General features: G+C 47.0%; 1 protein-coding gene and 1 long non-coding RNA gene across 11 annotated transcripts in view; one reads left to right on the forward strand and one right to left on the reverse strand.

Moving 5' to 3' along the window:
• Positions 1–112: 112 nt before the first annotated feature.
• On the forward strand, positions 113–19,650 carry SCT (secretin). 8 transcript variants are annotated; one of them, XM_075163622.1, is made up of 9 exons: positions 475–567; positions 6,473–6,606; positions 12,789–12,877; positions 14,967–15,096; positions 15,289–15,385; positions 16,497–16,601; positions 16,891–16,995; positions 18,152–18,253; positions 19,303–19,647. In XM_075163622.1, the coding sequence occupies exons 2-9, from the start codon at positions 6,543–6,545 to the stop codon at positions 19,412–19,414; spliced, it is 804 nt and encodes a 267-aa protein (XP_075019723.1). In that variant the 5' UTR covers positions 475–567; positions 6,473–6,542; the 3' UTR covers positions 19,415–19,647. The 8 variants fall into 8 exon arrangements, with proteins under 8 accessions (XP_075019726.1, XP_075019723.1, XP_075019725.1 ...); XM_075163625.1 differs by lacking the exons at positions 475–567; positions 12,789–12,877 and adding an exon at positions 113–252; XM_075163624.1 differs by lacking the exon at positions 12,789–12,877 and having other exon boundaries at positions 481–567.
• LOC142088363 (uncharacterized) overlaps positions 578–20,704 on the reverse strand; it is a 44,679-nt gene continuing 24,552 nt past the window's right edge. Inside the window, exons 4-7 of one of the 3 annotated variants that reach the window (XR_012675831.1) lie at positions 12,767–13,041; positions 8,632–8,717; positions 3,253–3,376; positions 578–633 (exon numbers count right to left, since the gene is read on the reverse strand). This is a non-coding gene — a long non-coding RNA (uncharacterized LOC142088363). Of the gene's footprint in view, positions 634–3,252; positions 3,377–8,631; positions 8,718–10,322; positions 10,508–12,325; positions 13,042–20,704 lie in introns of those variants that run through there. The other 2 variants (XR_012675832.1, XR_012675830.1) reach the window with 2 other exon arrangements.

Genomic DNA, 20,704 nt, shown 5'->3' on the forward strand with positions numbered 1-20,704 from the left:
CAGCCGTGCTCAGCCCCGCGGCGAGCCTCCGGCGTTGGGCCGGCCGGCCCCAAACTTTCCGCGGCGCGGGGAGGAGCCTCCGCCCGCCGCCGTGAGGCGGCCCCACCCGGCCTCGGCCCCCGCGGCTCCAACTGGGTCACCAAGCGGCTTATGGGGCGGCGGCGGCGGGGAGGCAGGCTCCCGGTGTCCCGTCCCCGTTGCCCCCGCCGAGCCCCGGGGGAGCTGCCGCCGCGGGGGACCCCCAGCCCGGAGGTGAGGGGCGCGTCGTGGTGGCACGTCCAGCCCTGGAGGAGCCCTCCCTTGGGGTCCCTCTTCGTGGGACCGACCCCTGCTTGTAACCGAGCTCCTCCCGTGGGCGAGCGCTGTCAGTCCGGGGCTTTACCGAAAAAAAGCCGGGGATTAACGCCTTGCCCTTCACTGCCTAACTGAGCCCAGCCTCCACCTCCAGTGGAGGGGTCTCCCCCTCCCAGGGTTAGGCTTCGTGTTGCCTCTTCAGCAGGCGGAAAAGAACAAAACTCTGCACTGACACAGCTAAAATTTCGTCTTTGATTAGCCACCCTCTTCCAGGTACAGCAGCAATCGGTTGGTATTCTGTATTTGGTGCTTCCCACCCCAAACCAGCTGTCGGTCGCTCTGTGAGTGGTAAAGAAACAGCACAACATTTCCTTCAAAGCTAAAAATGACCATAAAACCAAAAGACTTTCCAGTGGCACATTTTAAGGTTGGCTTGGATGAGTTTTTTTTCTCTGATTTTATGTTTTGTTCTTTTATTTGGGCTTACGATTTGCTTGACTTTTTTGTATGGCACATGTGCCATCGAGTGACACCTATTGTAAAAGTGGCATAGTAGGAAGATAAAAAGCAAGGACTGGATCTCCTACAGTGAGATTTCTGTACAGTGGACATAATGTCTTTCTTGACAGGAGCCTGACCGCGTGTATGTGACTCAGAAATAGCAGAGGCACTGGCCCCACAAGCACTGTATTGCAATGTTGTGGTAGATCAAAGGACTCTTGGGTCTTGGCTGGACCCTCACAAAGAGGGAAAAAACCCAACAGGTAAGAAAGTGTTTAGAGTAAAAGGTTGTGTTAAGTCAGCCTGACCTGAAGGTATTTTCCCCAGGGGACTCAAAGCAGTAACATGAACAGTGATTAGAGAAATCAGTCCCGTTAGCTTTGATCTCCAAGAGCGTTTGAAGGACTGTAAAGTCTCCAGAAGGCCAGAAAATGGCAAACACGGCCTATTTTTAAATTGAGAGAGACAAAAAATCAGGGCACTAAAGAGCAACCTGAGTTGCTTCAATCCCTAGAAAGTAACAGAGCTTGCTTGTTTCCGTGCTAGACCTAGGAGCACTTGTAGATATGGGGAGAAATAGTACATATCACGTACCTCAACTTTAGCTCTAGCTGCAGTCTCACATGGCATTCTCTTAAGCAATGTAAGAGGAAAGACTGGGTGAAATTATTACAGGTTGGGTGAATAACTGGAAAATTGTGTTCCAAGATCTATGCAAAATGTGGTAATATTTAGTGTGAATATAACTGACCAGAGTGAGGGTCCAGAGAGTCCACTAATTAAATTTGAAGTTACTACCAAGACAGGAGAAGCTGCGAGCATCTTGGAGCACAGAGTAAGAATTCAAAATGGTCTTGATAAGTTGGAGAAACTGTTTGGCAATTGCAGGATGCATTTCAAAAGGAATTTTGCATCTGTCCTGTGCTTGGGCAGGAATAATCAACTGCAGAAATGCAGGATTGAGAAAGCAACCAGACAGGCAGCAGGAGTGGCAGCAAAGGTGGTGTAGCAGGTCACGAGCTGAATATGGGAGCTAGGATGTCTTACTGTTGAAAGTGGGAGAATAAAAAATAAGTAAATGCTCTACTGGGATAATGCTGTTTGTGAGGTACATGTGCACCTGCAGTCTCGGGCAGCCTTCACTCTGTTAACCACACTCAGAGTCACTTTTCGCAGTATTTGTCATAATTATGTCAACTAAAATAAGAGACCTCAGTTATGATTCCTAGAGGTAGGGTTTAGGGTAGCGTTTCTCATTCCCTGGGACAAACACTTCCCCACTGCAATGCTACAAGCAGCAAGGCAGACACTGCACGTGCTTGGCCCTGACACCACTTATTGTGCCTTTTTTACTGATTAACGACTGGAGTGACTGGTGTGGGGAAGCACGGTGCCCCTACCTGACTCCTTTGCATGTGCCCCCTGCACCCCCTGCTATGGTGAAGGCACGTCACTGCATTCACCCCTGCGTGGGTGGAAATCAGCTCGGTGCAGTCTAGCAGAGGTGGAGCCTGAGGCTCGGGAAGGACAGGGGAGTTGTGACGCCCCATTTCTAGCCCAGATGGCCTGGGAGATGTGGGACCTGATCCAGACTCAGCGGGCGTCTTTCCAGCCATGCCGTCAAACCTCAGAACAGACGTTAAGGGCCAGCTAACCATTCAGATCAGCCAGTTTATGGAAGGCAGCGGGAAGAGAAGGCATAGCAAGAAAGGATCATTTACACAACATGCAGGGGGAAAACTACATTATTGGCAGCTTTTTATAAGATGAGAAGCTTCTCAGAGCTGCTTATAGGCTCCAGCTATCAGACTTTCATCTAATCTATTAAGAGTGGTGGAAGAAATCCTCTCTCTAGCCCCCCCTCCCCTTCCCGCTCCCCCCAATTCCCTTACTCTTTTTTGAAAAAGGATGTGATTAATCCTCAGCATGCGCAGTATGGTAAAGCCAGAGCCCTGTTTTCAGCCATGGGGATGTAGTCAGGTCTAGTTACCATCCTTTCCCTGGAGTGGATTAACAGCAGTTGATCCACACAGTCTGTTTTACCCAGCTGCCTCAGGCTCCACAATTTCATACATGAGTAGGAGAAAATTACCTTGGTTTAAGCACTTAGCTGGCAATCTGGTTTGCCAAATACTGTCTCCAGAGGTGTGGCTTCCAAGTCTTTTCTAAAGCCAGCAAGAATGCCATCCCTTTAGTAGCTACTGAGTTGTATTACCCCTCTCTCCCATCCCCAGTGTAGGTTTGCCATCCTCACATTGATCCCAATACCCATGGATTTGTCTAGTCATCATCTCCCTCTTCCAGCAGACCCAGCTTTGACATGCACTTAAATCATTATGAAAAGACAAAACTCTGTCCTACATAGCACAGGAGAGACAATTCTGACTGCTCTGAATGGGACCAAGTCTTTCTCCAAATCTGGCGCTCTCAGCCACCAGCACTGGAGTGGATACTCACACGCCTTCAGCTCTGTCTGTATTTCTACATTCCTTCAGGAACAGTTTGGGTTGGACTCAGGTGGGCACGAGTATGGCTGCGCATCCGTCAGGTTAAGGAGGGCTGGTTTGGCAACACCCTCGTGCTGTGAAGTTCAGACAAGGAAGATATATGTTATCCAGTGCAGCAAACTGGGACAAAACTACCCCACCAGTGTTTTGGAACCTGTATGTCATGACAGTGTGAATTTGCTTAGTGGTTTCTATCACCTCGTCACTGCTTTTCTGGTCTGGTGGTTGGTCCCTAAAACCTAACTGCTGGCACACTTGCTGCTGTCACAGCCTTCACTTAGCAAGGAGCTGGTACAGCAGAACCACTGTTACTGGAGCCCTTTTACTCCAAGAAATCAACTCAAATTAGGCAAGGGAAGCCGTGAAGTGCATTAATGAAACTGCACTGAAACCTTGTGTGGACAGTATACCCTTAATTTATTTATGTTTAAACTACCTGAGCAGCAAAGAGAGCAGGATCGAATTGTGACTGCAGTCCTTCTGCCTTCCCACAGGGATTAATGCCATTTACCTAATCCACTTTAACAGTTAATTTATATTCATTATCTTGATTGTCTTTGTGGGTTAGTGCAGAATGACTTAATTCTCAGTGTGGAAACCCTTATTCCAGACTAACGGTGCCTTAATCCTAAACAAGTTTAATCCTGGAGTGGATTAAACTAATGTGAAATAAGGCTTTTGACTTCCAAAAAAGAGCAGCCGTGCAGAGCACTAATTAGGACAGCTCTTCCATTGCAAACTCACAGGCTACAGTAATCCTTGCTCACTGTTGCCGAGTCCTGCGGTTCCCCTGTGTTTGGCTGCTGCCACTCTGCCCGTAGTGCATCCCTTGGCAGATACAGTGGTCGTAAACCGCATCCTCCTAGGCCAGCTCCTAGCTGGCCAACTAGCATGGGCCAACTGATTTGGCTTTGCTGTGCGACAGTGTCTCCAGGGGAGCAGTGAATCCTGGAGAGCAAAGGCTAGCAGAAAAGCACTCTTTTTTTCTGTTGGCATTAGACACAATCCCTTTCTTGGATAAGAGGAACTGTCCTCCTAGCAGAGGAGAAGGAAGGTCTGTAATACATCAACATATCCAAAGAAGTCATCTCATGTCACTGCAAGAAAGAAAAGATGGCAAAGGATAGAGTCATTTGTCACTCTCATGGAAAGCAAGAAGAGTTATATGTCAAAGTGATTGACAGTGAATGCTTAAGAGCACCTTTGGAGAGTGTCTGATGTGGTCAGTGGTTTTGAACAAGCCTTTTTTGCTTGGATGCGCGGCTCGCAGAGTATCCTGGTTCTCCCGTCACACTGTGACAGCCTGCTGGCTCAGGGCAGGGGGTGGAGAGGCTGTGAAAGCCACCCACAGCTGCTCTTTTTGTCAGAAAAAAATGTTTTATTCTGTTCTAAGTAGGTGCTATGAAGGACACAAGGTATGAACAGCAGCACCTTCTGCCAGCATGGACACCCCAGCCTCACATAAGACTGTGCCTCAGTTTCCCCCTTATAAACTGGCAGGCCAGTCCCCCAGCCACTCCATCAAAGAAACGTCTGTCCCTACACCAGGGATGGAGTCTCTATATAAACCCATATCAGTGCCTGTCAAATACGGGGAACTGAGACTCTGGTACCCAGTACCTCTCAGGACCTCTGCCTTTCCTTCTGTGCCGTGCATCTGCGACCACAGCCTGCGGCTAGCTTTGCTAGCAAGCTCAATGTCACTGTTACTGCCCTCCAGCCACCTACAAACTCAGCTGACAGAGACCAGCTCATGGCAGCACCAGGAAAGCACCCATTTCATATGCGAACCAAGAAAACAGTGGGAGATCTGCCTTTTTGGTGTGTTTTGGAGTGCATTTTTAAAAGAAACTCAGGAAAATGAGCAGTGTGGTTGGTTTTCAGCAAGCCTCTGCTTGCTGAAAGTGGTTGCGGTGAAGCTGGTGCCCAACTTCAAGGAGCCGGGAGGAGTCCCCCAGAGGCTCCCCCAGGATGAGTTAATGGGGATTTGATTGCGAGCCAGTTCAAAGGATCAGGAAGGTCGCAAAGTGAGACATCTGTCAGAGTCTCCCAAAAGACCTGGAAGTTTTATCACCGTAGTTTTTCACACTTGAGGCACTGAATTTTTAAATAGAAAAGGAGAACAAGATTATCTGCCAAAGCTTCAGCACAATTGTGCCTAAACTCTACTGTTGAATAGTACCCTGATAGCTGGGCAACAGATCACTGGGGCTGTCTTCAGGTTCAAAACAAAGGGAGGAAAATAAAGAGCTTTTAAGGCCAATCCTGTTCCTTTTATTTGACATACTTAGCTGAGCAATTCTCTGTGAAAGTATCATCTGCAGCAAAGCTGTCCTGCTTTACAATCTGCCTGTAATGCATTTCGGAGAAAAGAGACAGAGGCAGCATCCTGCCTTTCAGGTTAACCTTTGCAAGAGAGGGACGAGGATGGCACGGCTCTCTTGGCTTTCCAGGCTCTCTGAGTCCCCCTCCAGTAAGCTACAGGGGTTTATGTACACATTGACTAGATCTTTTGACATTTGACATTCTGGCAATTATCATTTATGATAAATCCATGTAAGATGTAAAAACTCATGCATTTTTAATGGTGATTAGCTGTGGGGATGAAACTACAGACAAAATGGCTAGATTTTCCATCTCTGTTAGCTTAGAGTCAAAACTAGATGGTTTTGTGGATGCCTGGTTTCAGACTAAACCACATTATTGATCTCACGCAGGCATAACCTGGTGAAACACAAGGGTTTGTGTCATAGGGCAGATCAACTTAATATACTTCAAGAGCCCGTTTTAAAATATCAGTGAGCTTATTAGAGCCATTTGTTATGAAAAACGTCCTGGGGACAAGGAGAAGTGCAAGGCAACACAGGCAGGGAAAGGCATGCCTGTGAGCAGCAAGCACCTATAAGTGCACCTCCTTCCACCCTCATCTTCACAAATCCTGCTCTTGTTCACCTGGAACGGATGTCCTTTCAGGTCCCTGACAAAGTCCAAAGAGGGATGCAGCTGAAACGAAGCTTAAGCAGCTGCGTAGCTGTCAGGAGCTGCTGTGCTCATTGCTGGCACTGCACACCTGGAACAGCTGGGCCAAGCCTGCCTGCCAGCCAGGACACAGAGCATGTCGTCCTTATAATTAAAATTAATTCCCTGAAGTGCTTTCTCCTCTTCCCCAGACACAGCAAACAGCTGGAGGCTGAGATTACGGACGCTGATGCCAATTAGAGCTGTGATGAGGCCAGACGCATGGGGAGCATTAGCATGCAGCTCTGCTGTGGAGAGACGGCACTTGGAGCTCCTCTGTGTCAAGGTACAAGGTAGCTTCCAGCTGGGCAGAGAGCAATGCCGGGCTGGGAGGGCAAGGATGGCCAGAGCAGTCCTGGGGAGGAAGCCACCCAGTCCTGTCCCATCATGTCCCTGCAGTGGCATGAGTTGTCCCGTCCGTGCATCCCACGCTGTGGAGACTACCTGGGGACAGGCAGAGTACACCCACTGGCAGTTCTCAAAGGAGATTTGGAAGAAGGCCCATAGGGTGTAAAAAACCAGCAAGTGATTGATGGGGGCGGCAGCTTGTCTTTGCAGGTCTTTAAAAAGCTCTTTGTGCTTCCTGGTGACAGAGAGACAGCCACAACATGCACATAGGTTGGGAAAACAAAGTTCCCCTCTTCCCCTGAAAACTAGACTGTGCCCCGAGCCTGGCTTTTGCTTTTCTGGGTCACAGTGCCAGCCGTGGTAAAACCACCCTTGTTTCTCTCTACCATATTTATTCCCAAGCAGGGAGGAAGATGTGCTCGCAGGAGGGAAGTGCCTCATAGCAGCCTTTCCAAATTCAAGGCTGTCTCCTGCTTGCTGCAGGTGTGCCTGCGCAGGGGAGCAGCCTCTGCAGGAAGAGCCTGGCTCAGCCCCAGCATCCCCAGGCAGTGCATCTCTAGGGAGGCAGACTCACACCCTTAGGGGACCCTCTGGCTTAGCACCCATCCCTGCTCCAGAGCAGGGGGATAAGGGAAGTTCTGGCTTGCTTCCAAAGCACCTCTCTCATCCCATACCACGGAGAGCCGAGGCACTCTGTCAGCAGCCAAGGTACCACTCACGCAGCAGTGGAGAACTTTTCCCCTTTCTCTTCCCGATTCTTAGTAAAATGTTTCAAGCATTTTGTTTTTTCCAGTGTGAGCCAAACACCTAATATTTTTCTTAATCTCTTCTTTCAAAAGAGCTGGGTTTTACTGCAGATTTCGCACAAGGGTTTGGCTGGGAGCAGATACAACTTTGATCAAAATGACGGAAGTCTGCTCTAGCACAGCCCAGAGCTCCTAATACAAAGGTTTTGCTGTCCTTGCCCCTGGGTAGTGCTGCCAACCATGGAGATAACTAGCATGTCCAGCATCTTCCTTTCAGACTTCAGAGTGTGTGGGCACACTTTCAGGAATGTGACATTTTATGCTTTTGGCCCCCGCATTTTAACTTTCTTTTTAAACTGGTGCAAATCCAGAAAGGTGCCATATGTTGCAGCAAAACACAACACATCTCCCACCTGCCTTGTTGGGCTCTGCTGCCCAGCCGAACAAAGCAGAGGAGAGACATAGGCAATCTAAGCAAACTCAAAAGCAGCTCAGGAGCTGAGCGCTATATAGGCAGATAGAGAGATAGCCATGCACATCCTAGATCCAGACACTTTCTTTGCTTAGAGTAATTTGCACCTTGCTGAATGACATGCTGCCACGGAGGGATGTGTAGCCTCAAGGACAGGGCTCTCCCATTCCAAGGCTGGGACTGAATGAAACCCAGATATCTTGTCCTACTGGACATGGGGAGGTGCATACTCCCTGCTCGCAGAGTGAGCCTTATAGAGAGTGATATAGCCCATTTGCACACACAGGGGCACTGGGAAGCCAGCAAAACAGAGAGTAAACATGGCTTTTCCCTGTGTTTTGTGCATTGCTTTAAGCACAAACCTCCAAAAGGGCACATGAGGGGCTGGCATGCTTCTGTGACACTGGGTTTATTCCAAGACAAGGATTGCTCCCTTCCCTGTTCAGGGTTTGGGAATAATAACTGAGTCCACTGTGGGGCTTGGGAGTGGGGTAGGTGTTTTTCTGAGGTCCCCCAGCCATATGGGACTGTGATTTTCCTTCTCCCTTCCTCTCCCAAGCTCACCTACAGCTGCCCCTGCTCACCCCTTCCTCCCATCCCACTCTTCCCTTTTGCAGCCAAAATTACAAAATCAGGTGGTAAAGATTAAAACCACTCCTGAAACCACCCTGTGCAAGAAAGGAGCATTTAGAAGGCTAAATCCTCCAATCCCCTTATTCCAATTAGGGTCCTTTCTCTTACAGACCTGGGAGTGGTGCAAGAAAATTACTCCAATCCGCTCTCAGTAGATAGCAGCATCACAGTCAGGTCCTTGGCATGGGGAAGGCTCACCTGCAAACATACAAGAGAAAATCCCCACTGCACACATGGACTCACATACGTACATATTAAGAACGAAAAAAAGAATGGGGGAGGTAGAAGTTCCCGAACACCCTGTAAGCTGATTAAAGGGTATTTTACTTTTACGTAGGAAGGATTTAGCCATTCAGTTCCTAGTACCATCTGACCTCAATAAACTCCCATGCCACCGGTGGGTGCTGCTGCCATTGGATGGGGTCACAGCCTGTGCCTGGGCTCCTCAAAGGTCAGCTGCACCTAGACAGCTTCATCAGGACCTGTCACACCATTGCTGGACATGTGTGGTGGATGAGATGGTCCTTCCCCAACCTTCTTGGCCTGTCTTGACCCTTGTGCACTTAGCCATCTCAAAGCCACGGACCTCAAAGAGAGTAGTGCAGAGGCTGTAGGAGCATTTTGGGATGCGTGTTTTGGCCAACCAAGGCATCTCCATGAAGAGGAGCAGCCGCAGCAGATCCTAAGTTGCTGCAGTAACACAGCTGGGGTCTGGACAGTGGACAATCTGGCAAGGGATGCTACCTTGTAAGGATAAACAGCAACCCCTGCCCTGGATAAACAGCAACCCCAAAGGCTGGATGGGCTTTCCTGGTCCAAGGCAGGAGCAACAATGTCCACATGACACTGTAGCAGCATTAATCCAGCCTGTTCTTAAAGCTCTCTGGAGATGGAGCCTGAATGCATCCACGCTGCTCCTCCAGCCGGAAGGTCTTTTCTGATCTCCTGTATCCATTTCTTTGAAGTGTGAATGGGAATTTCTCCCCTTCAAAACTCAGAATGACCCCTCAGAGCTTTGTATGCTGATTTTTGAGAGTCTGCCTACATCCTTCTTGTGCTGTGGGGTCCAGATACCTAGCTTTATGATGAAACCTTCTCTTTTTCAAAATGCAGTTTTTTGTGTCTTTTCCTCCAACATAGAAAAAAGCCAGGCTCATGTGCTCTCCTTATATATTGCCAAATTTGGGGCTAATACATTTAACATAGTTACAAGATGCTGCATTTCACACTGCAGGTTTGGTGACCCCTCTCTCCCACTGTAAAGAGGAGAAAAAAGACCTTCCTCTATGCCATTCTCGGCTTTGATGCCTTTGGGGTGGGTCAGCTTGCGCGCCCTAGCCACTAGGTACCCGTTAATGCAGAGCCTCGATGTCGAAGTGGGGATGGCCCCTCTGTTTCGTAATCTTTGCTCACTGCCACGCACAAGGATGTCCCCAGCCAACAGCGTGCGGCTGCTGTGAAAAGCCCTTGCACCCGTGGCAACTGGATTTACTTAATGCAGCTCACCACAGGTCTCTCTACGCTGCGCATGTCAGTCGGTGTCAAGCCTAAACACAAGTGACTGCACAAAGATCATGGTGGCTTTACACCTGGCAACGTCCTCAGGGCAGCTCACCTCCTGCTCAGGGATGGCCCCAAGGCTCGCAGACCCCTTCTCGCTCCTGCTCCGGGCCGTCTCCCCCTGCCATCTTCAAGGGCAATTCAATTCAGTTCTATGAATTACTCTACGAAGGAGTGTTGATGCACAGCCTCAGTGCTCCTTAGTCTTACCTGTTTGTGGCATTTTGCTATACATCCTGTAAAAAAGTGTTATGTCCCATAAACAGGTAAGTCACTGGCAGCTGGTGGCAAGGATCAGTTCGGCCCTGACTTCTTGCAGCTTCGGGTATGACAGCTGTGCAAGGAGCAGGGATCAGATGAGAGCAATAATTTCCTTTTCCTGTGTCATCCTCAGAGTCAATGACGGGGAGCTTTTCTCTGCAATGATGCTGCACAGAGATGATGAGTTAGATTACAGTGATTAATGGATGATTTAATCACGCTTTGTGCCTGCTGGATGCAGGCAAGGGGAATCTCCACTCCCACTTTGAATGCTCACACAAATGGAGAATGGGAAAAGCAAGGTGCAAATTTGCAAAGCTCTGTTCGGCTGATACCTCTAAGCAGTATTGTTTATCACTCCTGTTTCCATAATGTCTCCTCATGAGAGGTTAATGTTAATTCTGATTAAAGGAGAATCAGATGTTGTTTCAGGACTGGGAATTTGGTTTGGGCTCCAGTTTATTCAGGTATAAATTGCAGCTTGCAAAAGCTTTTGAGTTTCCTTGCATGGTCCTGAATTTCCTCATCAGGGGCCTTGGGAGCTGCATTTAAGTTCAAGCCCATGATTGTCACCTGCATTATGTTGCAGCAGGGCTGGGCATGGCCACACTTTTCTTCTCCTTCACCTTTTCACTCTCTGCCACTGTTGCTGCAAGGCAAAACCCATTTTTTGTTGCAAAGTAGATAAATCAGGTTACTTAGTTCATGTTCTTCCAGTCCCCAGAAGCTTTTACTCTCCTGTTACTCACCCTCTGCTGCCATCATGGGGCCACTTCGTCATTGCAACCTCTTCTGTGTGCCTCTTATCTAGACCTGTTTAGATTCTCATAGCAAACTGGGTTTCCTCAAGAGCTTGGGGGCATTTCAGATCCACTGAGGTTATTTGCAAAGGAAAGGAATCACATCAGTCATTTTTAGGTCTCTAAATGTTGTTTAGCCTTTTCTTTATAAACTTCTTTTCCTCCTTGCCTTGTTCCTGCGTGGTCTTTCTCAGTTGTAGATGCTTGGCAACACTACGAGCCCAAGCTAAAGCCCTCCACCACTGGTGCAGACATAAAATATGAATACAGAAAATATGAAGATTTAAATGCAAAGAACAAAAATACAAGAATTGCAGATGTCACCGATGTCATTGGGGGCTCCCACAGCAGGGCTGGGTGCTCAGAAGAGCTTTCAGCTGCTGTGGGAGAAGGATGTGACTTGTGACGCATCTGCACCTGGTTGTATAGAGAGGAAATGCATTGAATGAGGCCGTAACACTACGGAAAGTTGTATCAGAGCAATGATGGGAGGGCTGCAGGAAGAATGACAGCACTAACACAGCTGAAGAAAGCAGTCGTTACAGAAAGGAGAGGAAAATGGTTGGGAAATGCCTGGACGTTTGCAGGACTGACCTGCACTGTCTCAAAGGAGAAAATGGGCTCCTCTGTCCAAGTGGTGGCCATGGCACCTCTCAGTCCTCCTGTCCTGGAATGGGGAGACTTTTCACTGCTGTTTCTCCCCCTCCCTTTTGCAGGGGTCCGGCAGCAGCCTGCAGTCACATACAGTAGCGCTGAGGCTTGCTGCTAATCAGTACGTGGGTTATTCTTCCAAGGGAAAGATGATGGGGAAAATCAGGTCCTTTCCAGCCCTCTAGTCATGGAGACGCCCCCTGCTTTTCCAAAGAAAAAAAGATGAGTAGACAAGAAAAAGTGTAATATAGCTCCTATTTCTCCAGTTGGAAGATAAGATTTATTTATAACGATTAATCCTTCCAAGCTACTTTATGCAACACAAAGAATGAGAGAAAGGGCGAAATCCTACTTTCTCCCTCCATTTCCATGTCACCTTTAGTAGCAATATTTGAGAGCAACCAGCTCCAAACCCCAGCAAAGGCAGGGAGTATATTCAGGACGTTTTCTGTACATGTATAAGTATGCTTCTTTCTTTGAAGCTGTGATACAGCCTGTGCTCAGCAGACCTTTCCCAGACTTGGCTGTAAAAAAACAGCTTGAAAAGTATTGTCCCTTCATGCAAAAGTCAGCCCTCATCCTACTGATCAGACAATGTTTGCCCTAAAAAGTGACATGCTGTTTAGCCAAATTGCAGGTACACACATACACTCACTGACTCTTCCTGGCATTGCAAACAAAACCCAAGCCAGGCTTAAAAAAGAAGAACAGAAGATTAAGCTCCTATCAAGAGGTAATTAAAGCCAGGAGGAGAGATAATTATGACAATCATAATGAATCAATTGGTACAGGGATGTTTGTCCAACAAATTACTGTCATTATACACAGAAGCAGGAATTATTACACATCAGCAGAAATACAATCCATCGAACCTCTGCAAATGACCTGATCAGGTTTAGAGAGTAATTAAAACGACATTCCAGCCTGGATGCATTATTTGCTGTTAATCATGATTACTCATATTCATATCTTTACCCAAATAATTGCTTCTGATAAGGGCTGCAGATTTATAGGGGGCCATGGAGAGGAGTGGGCAAGTGCATTGTAGCCGTGAGACAGCTGAGAGCCTGGAGTGACCACGGTTTGGTGAGTACCGCTGTGCTGACATGGTCAGGCTGGACAGGCTGCCTTCTCCCCTCTTTCAGTTTTTGGGTGGTGGATTTCAGGTCTCCGTGATGCTTTGCTGAGCCATTGCCATCAGGCCATCCATCTCCTGAACAGCAATGCTGGTAATGTGTGGGGTTTTCCTCCTGTGGAGCAACCAGAGGACAGAATGGAGCCCAAACAGCAGCTGGACCAGATGGCTTCCAGAAATACATGGTCTTTAGTTTCAGGTAGAGCACAACGGTTGGGCAAGAGCAAGAAGGCGTGCAAACTGGCTGTATACCAGCCTTTTTGGAAGCTCTCCTAGCGGTAGTGCTCCTGCAGGGTGATGGGAGCCTTGATTCAGCAAAGCCTTTGAGTGCAATCTGACATTTCAGCAGTAGGATTTGTCTGCTGGAAAGGTCTGAGATGCTCCCAGGTCCTGGGCTGGCTCAGTGCACACTACTTTCAGCTAAAGGTCCCAGCTAGCTAAGGAGTATGCATTTATTGAAAGCCAACATCACTGGGGAGGGCAATAAAAAGCTCGGAAGTATCTTAAGAAGGTTAAACAGCTCTACTGTGATCACACTGAAGATCTACCTCCTCCCTAGGGTCTGAACGATTAAAAAACCCAAGGCAATGCATCATTGTTAATACACAGGAGAAGTTGCCCAACAGCCATTACTGTTCCTAGCAACTTCAGCAAGCAAATATGATCTGCACAGGGAAGACAAAATTATGGCCAGAAAGTGAAAAGACAAGTTGATCCACTTGATTAGCAGTTAAAAAGGTTATGAAGAGAGGGGAAACTCTGGAGCTAGGGACGGGGTTTAAAATGGGCTCTTAAATGTGGTGCTCCAAGACAAATGCCAGCCCAGCGTTGGCACGAGGAAGGCCAAAATGCTGTGGTGAGATTCCTGGCTGGGGGTCAAGGCATTGCGTGGCAGGTATTGTACAGACTGAAGGACAGGCTCAGGATCCAGGTTCCCTTCCCTGAAGGGTGGTGTGCTCTGGTTTTGGTGGCTGTTTTCAGCTCTTTCACATCTCTTGGCTGGGAAGCAGTACTGTGGAGTCTGTTTTGTTTGGACTCCGATAAGAAACTGATCTTTGAAATGCCCTTCTTGTTTTACTTATTCCATCCCCCTCAAAGTCAAATCAGGCAGGAAAACACAACAGTAAAGCATCAGAAGTGTGTGTGAGATGAATCTTATGGCTTCTTAATTGTGCAAAACCTCTCACCTGTCTGCTCTGCAACCCCCATTAAATACTTGTGCTGTGGCTTACAGCGAATAAATTTCTGTATAAATCCCCCACTCTTGTCATTCCTCTTCTTGCCTCTTCTCATCTTCCAGTATCTCTAGAGTATCAGACAGTCTCAGAAGGGCAGCTAGAAAGTGTTCAGGAAACTCTGACAGTCCTTTAATGCTCTTTGTACTGGCTGGTTTCAGACTAAAATAAAACCAAAGTGGGAGGACTTTGATTTTGGGTTAGCAAGTACCATCTGAGAGTTTCCAGGCCAGCGACTAAGAAAGCAAGGTTTGCTTCTTTGCAGGAGGAAGGCAGGTATATTATAAATCACAGATATGGCTCCTCTGTAATCCTTGGGGAAATGTGAGCACCCTCTCATAAAGGCACATACACATCTCTGCAGGCATAGGGCTGCCAAAAGAGCCTGATAATAAAAGGGAAAAACGTGCAATGGCTTGTGATAAACAAAATATGCCTTTCTTTTCTTTTTGTTTCAGTCAGAAAAATATGAGATTCTGCTGCTACTGAAAATGTGTGTTATTTTTTTTTTCCTTCTTGAAATATTACAGGATAGGCAGATATCGGCACACGCAAGAGCCCTTCCCTTCTCCTGTGTGTAGATGAACTTTTATTTGGTACATGCCATTTTTTTTTGTCCCAAACAGATTTCTCCTGGGCATCCTCTAGCTATACTAATAGGTGTCCGTGTAGGATGTTTTCATGGGTGCTTTAAATCCTCTCCCTGAAGGCTCAACTCTCAGAGACTTAGAGTAGAATGGGGTTTATTCCATGGTGTTGTGCTGCTGATGGATTAACTCACATGATACCTCTCTGCATATTCAAGACAAATTTTACTGACTCACAGCAAAACTCCAGCACAAACATCATCTCGCACAGCCAACCTCAGACCCATGCTCTGCGACTGCATGGTGGTGGTGGTGGGATAACAACTACAAACAACCTCCAACTAACTGGTAACATGAATGATTTGAATTGTTCATCTTCTGTATTTTAAAGAAATACTATCTTTGCTGGCAGGAGTTCCTGCCTAATTTAGTTATAGTGGTGTTATTTATACAACGTCTTCTGTGTGGTATGTGAACTGTACCAGACAAAGACGAAGGTCATTTGTTCTGCTGCTCATAAAACCTTGTGCTTTAATTCAGGAGAGACCATGGTTTCCTTGATGAGTGGTCTGTGGCAACTAATTATTCCCATGATTGTCCTATCACACTTCTCAGCATCTCTTCCATCCCGGGAGAGGTAAGCATTTCTTGTGCCTCTGCTTCCTTTTTCTCCATGGCTTTTTATTCAAAAAGCCTGCTAGCTATAAAGTCAGCCTTTTATCTTCCTTCCAGAACTTGCAGCTGCTTGGCTGTTGGATTTTTTTTCTTCCCTAAATTGATTTAGTTAAATGAGTGCAAATGTTGTAAATATTTTTTCTTGCTTAAGAGTGGAAACATTGATTTGATTTAATTCAGGAGAAAAATCAGGATCCCAAACAGATCAAACTACAGTGAAAAAGACACTCGAGTCTGTTTTCCCACTAGGTACTTATACAGGCTGAGAGAGGTGGAAGTTTCTGTTTCAAATAACCTAGTCCTATGAAAACATAGCCAAAAATAGTCAATCTTTTAAGTTCACCAGTTCACAATCTTGCCTGTAAGACTTTGGCAGGGTTGTTTCTCCTCCCACTTGTGCAGAGGCAATTAAATCACAGAGAGACTAAAGGACTTAGGCTGGAAGAGGACAGAGCTGAGATTCCCTTGCAGCCCTTCCACGGCCACAACCAGTGCCTAGCCCGGCTTCCCTAGCACTGTACTGGCATAGACACCCCCCCACACACACATTGTCTCTCCAGAAGCTGGACCCCAGACTTTTTATCCTACCCACTGGCTACTCTGGTTTGAAGTTTAATAGCGCTGGTTGAACCTCACTGCGGCTTTGAGCACTTCTTTTAATGACTTGTCAATCAGTCACCTGCGAGTGCTGATCTGTGGTACCGCCACCGTTATCTACCTGTTCCTCAAGGTTTGTGTATCTGGGTGTTTAATTTATTACTTCTCCAGTCTCTTGTCCCTATCTTTTGTGCTGAATCAGTGTTAACCTCACAGTCCCATATCCTAACGGTAAGGTGATTACATTAGTAAGAAGCAAGTGCAGGTAGTTTTTCTGTGTGATGCTTAATAAAGATATTTCTTTTAAACTCCTATAAGATTTGCCCTTTTTTTGTGAAACTTTGCCAAATTGGCACGAATTCTTGCCCATCTTTCTTTGGGACCCTCTTTCCTTGAAGGAGCAGTTTTAAATGCCTGTTCTTCTCTGGTCTTAAAACCATGCCTTTTCATCCCTTTTTTCTCTTCTAACCTCCCAGGACTGAGAGACATGCTGATGGGCTCTTCCACAGTGAGCTGAGCAAGATGAATGGCAATGCCTATGTGCAGCAACTAGTCAAACACCTGGTGGGCCTCAAGGAGAGGTAAAGACCAGCCGAAACCACCCTTCTGGGGCATGGAAGTATCCAGCAGGAGATGGGATCCCAGCAATGAGGGGGATGTCCATTGGGCTGAGCTGTCTCTGGCTCCAGAGCCAGCCTGAGCACTGGCCTCATCCAGAGGATGCCCAAGATGAAAGGAGACAGAAGAGGAAAAGGGGAGGGATACAGGGCTCCTTGATGGTGGGAAGAGAGAAATTTCTGTGTCTTGTGATAAGTTCCACATCACATGGCTGGGAGGAGCAGCCATTGTACTGTATTTTCCCTGACGCAGGTCCCAGAGGCACTCAGATGGACTGTTTACCAGCGAATACAGCAAGATGAGAGGAAACGCTCAGGTTCAGAAATTCATCCAAAATCTCATGGGCCGCAAGCGCAGGTGAGAGCTCTGCTTCCTGGGGAATGGGAAGGCAGCTTGGGCCATGGAGGCTGTAGGGAGGCAGGTCTCAGGTCCAAGGAAAGGGGGATGGCATGACCAGTAGTTGGGAAAACTCGAGACAAGGGCAAGCGGGCTGGGGCTTGGTCTCCTCCCGCTATGCTGCGCCTGGAGCTGCTGTGCAATAGCAAAGATATCCCATCGGCCTGCCCTGCCTGTCACAGCAGGCAGAGCAGGACACAAACCTTCTCACTGAGGCCATTTCTAAGCATAGAACAACATTACCTATTGCATATGCATACCAAGCTTAATCCATAGGACACAAAACTATATCAGATCACAGCCTGGGATTTTTCATTTGCATTTTGATTTAGCCTTTAGGGGAAAGTTGTAGGTGATTTACCTACTTCAAATAAAGCACCTGAGAAAATGTTGGTAGATAAATGGGCTCTGTAGCAGAATGAGAAAGACCTCTGGGTTTCACGGTCCCCACCCATGGCTCTGACTGTCAAACTGGGCAGGCTTTAGACATAATCATATATATGGCCAATATGGGGTCTTTCATCCAGTGAAATATGGGGCCACTAGCTCCCACTGAAGCCACGTACATGAGCACATCGTCAGTTATAATATGTGGCGCACTGTGATATAGCTCACAACTGCTGCTGCCCTTACTGCTGGTATGTTACGAAGGGAGAGCATTGCCTGGAGAGGTTTCCTTCAAGATTGGTCCTTTCTTCAAGGCAGAGGCATAGCACATTGATTCCTTCCCATCTGTTCAGGGTGCTTTGATATTTTCTGGGGCATGCACCACTAACAAAATCCTGGCAGATGTACTAGATTTTTAATTTCCAAGTGCTGGAAAAAGGTATATACCCATGGATGGAAGGACATGCCGGTACTGGGTAATGAGGCAGAGTGCAAGTGCATATTAAAATCTGTCCCTTTGCCAGCCAGAAAGCATCTGAGCCTGATTTGAAGAGGATACTTCTTTTTCTTCCTGCACAGCTGTGGTGACAGTTGGCAGGTTAACAGAGCACGGACCATGGGGCAGGTCGGGGTGAACCAGCCTTCCAGACAGCAGTGCTGTTTTACAGCTGTGGTGGTTACACGATTTGGGGTTTTTTTTATTATTATTAATTTTCCTTATCTAAACCAGCTCTCCAGGCCCAGTCAACACAGATGTGCAGGGGAGAGAGGAAGAAAGCAGCCATGAGGAACTTTGCTTTATGTGGTTGTACCAGAGCTTTCTAAACACCAGGTAGGTGGGACAGATTTATCACCTCTATGGCCCTGATCACCACAGTATTGAAGCCGAACGAGGACTTTTAGTAACTTGTAAATGCCCAGTTTTTGCCCCAAGCGCAGAAGTCTGATGTAGTGCAGGAGATCAGAAGGGCTCAGCTGATATCCTCAAAAATATCCTCAAAAAGGGGAAGGGTGGAAGATTTATTAAATTGTCCATATTTTAAAATCACTTCTGCCTCATTCCCCATCAGCTTGTGAGGCACTGTGTCGGGGTCTGTCATTGCTGAATTGCAGCCCTCCATCACACAGTTTTGTACCTCCTGTCCCTCTGCCAGCAACCACACTCCCAGGGGTGGTTTGCAGAGCTAGAAAAGCGAATGCTTTAATCTACCTGCAAGGTGGCATGCGGCTGTGTGCAATCTCAATTGATTTCCGTGCCTGCATTCACGGTAATCTCTATTTCTATGTGCCAACCCCACCTGGCACTCAGTTTTGCCTTACCGAAAGCAAAGCTGGCATTGATTTACAGCTAAGACGTGCCATATAAAAGCCAGCTATTAAAAATAATAAAACCCAGGGAAATGAAATAATATCTTTTTTTAGTAATAGAGTTGTCATCCCAGACTGAAACAATTGTTCATCCCATTTGGAAACCTGATCTAACAGTTAAAATAGAAAGCCTTTGCTACCCTGTCTTGATTCATTATTGATTCAAACACACATCTCAGGATGGGCTGTCCCAGCATCTGGACATTGTCTCTTCCTAGTGACCAACCACTTTCAATTACACATCTCACTGTTAAATCACTAAAATTAGGAGGAATAAGCTGGCCCTTAGTACCTCTTGTCCACATTGCCTAGAATAAAGGGGGATGATAACACCAATAGGCTTGCCTGTGCATTTGTGGGGTGCCTGGCTGCCCGCAGCCATGATCTGGGTCCCTCTATCATACATCTGCTCCTTGGAGTCATCTTTGAATTTTACAAGGTAGCCTGTCACAATTCCTGCAGTCCGTATCCCCAGGAATAACAAACTATCACTCATTTTTTCCCTCCCAACAGCCACTCGGACAGTGATGCCAGGGAAGCTGCTACAATTACCAGCCAGTATGTTTGCCCCATCTCTAAGCAGCTGGTTGCAGACTTGAAGGAAGATACAGACAGTTTAGACTGAGGGTGAAGGGAAAGAAGCAGCCAAGGAGACAGCTTTGCATGTATACAGCCTTGAAAATAAACAAGGAAGCTAATGAATTTGCTTAGGAAAAACTCTTGAGATCAGCAAATAAAAAAAAATTCTGGAAAGCAGCCAAAAACCAATAAAACCTCTTAGATTATCAAGAGTGAAATATATGTCAGTGTGAACTGGTGTCAGTAGATGGATCCTGAATGAAGCACATCACTTCCACTTTGTGTTAGCATCTGGCTGCCTGCTTCTGAAGTCAAATAAAGATTTGTTAGCTATACCTGTGCTTTGGCTGCTCTTTGGGAAACAGTAATAAGGGTGGTACCATTACCAGGTGTTGGACCATTAGGAATGCAGGGTGGGAGGGAGAAGTATTTTGCCAGGCTTCCCCCACCTGAGGCGTGTTGGGACTAGCTGGAGTCCCTGGCCACATCTTCCGTAGCTGGGACTCAGCACTGCTCACAATCCAACTGTACAAAGAGGCCAGCATCAGGGCCTCCACTTAGCAGAAACTTAGCCAGGTTTCAGTACATATTGCAAAGAAATGTACTGAGAGCTACTCAACATAGATGCACGTTGTAAATATTGTTTCCACTCCATTCTGCCCCTGTATTTACTGGACCAGCTTTCTCATAGCCACTAAAGACAAAGCTCCACTAGGAGGAATTTGTTCCCTCCATTTAATGAGGTTTACATGTTATCCCTGCACCACGCTGCCTGGAAGATTCCCTTCTCTGACAGAACAGCAACTCTACGTTTCCTGTAAAACCAACAGATTTTGAAGAGCAGCTCTAAAATGAGGCGTCTTCAGCTGTGATCATGTGTGCCTACCGCAAAACTGCTCAGTCCATCCTGCACCATCAGTTTTCACCATTTATGAAGTACATGACATCTGCAAAGAAGCTAGTCCCTCTCAAATGCTCATCTAAGCACCCATTCCCTTAGTGTGATGCTGAAATGCTGTTCTCATGGACCTTGGCATTTGTTTATTTTGGTCCATAGGAAATCTCTGCTAGGAAAGAGACCTCTTGGAGGACTTTTGGAAGAAGTGATGACAGTCTGTATTTTGTTAAGCCACGAATGGCCATCTGGCTGAAATGCAGCATCTGAGAACTTTCTGAAATGAATTGGGATTTCAAAAGGAGCAGCTGTCCCCTTTCTTCTCCTACACAATGGGCAAGTTGGAAACAATGGTGTTTCTTTGCACAAGTGGCCAAACACCTTGCCACGTGATATTTGGCTTGGAAAAATTTACACAGGCTCAGAAAAAGACAGGACAAG

The sequence above is a fragment of the Calonectris borealis genome, chromosome 14 (assembly GCF_964195595.1).
Source record: "Calonectris borealis chromosome 14, bCalBor7.hap1.2, whole genome shotgun sequence".
In the NCBI taxonomy this organism is placed as follows: Eukaryota; Metazoa; Chordata; class Aves; order Procellariiformes; family Procellariidae; genus Calonectris; species Calonectris borealis.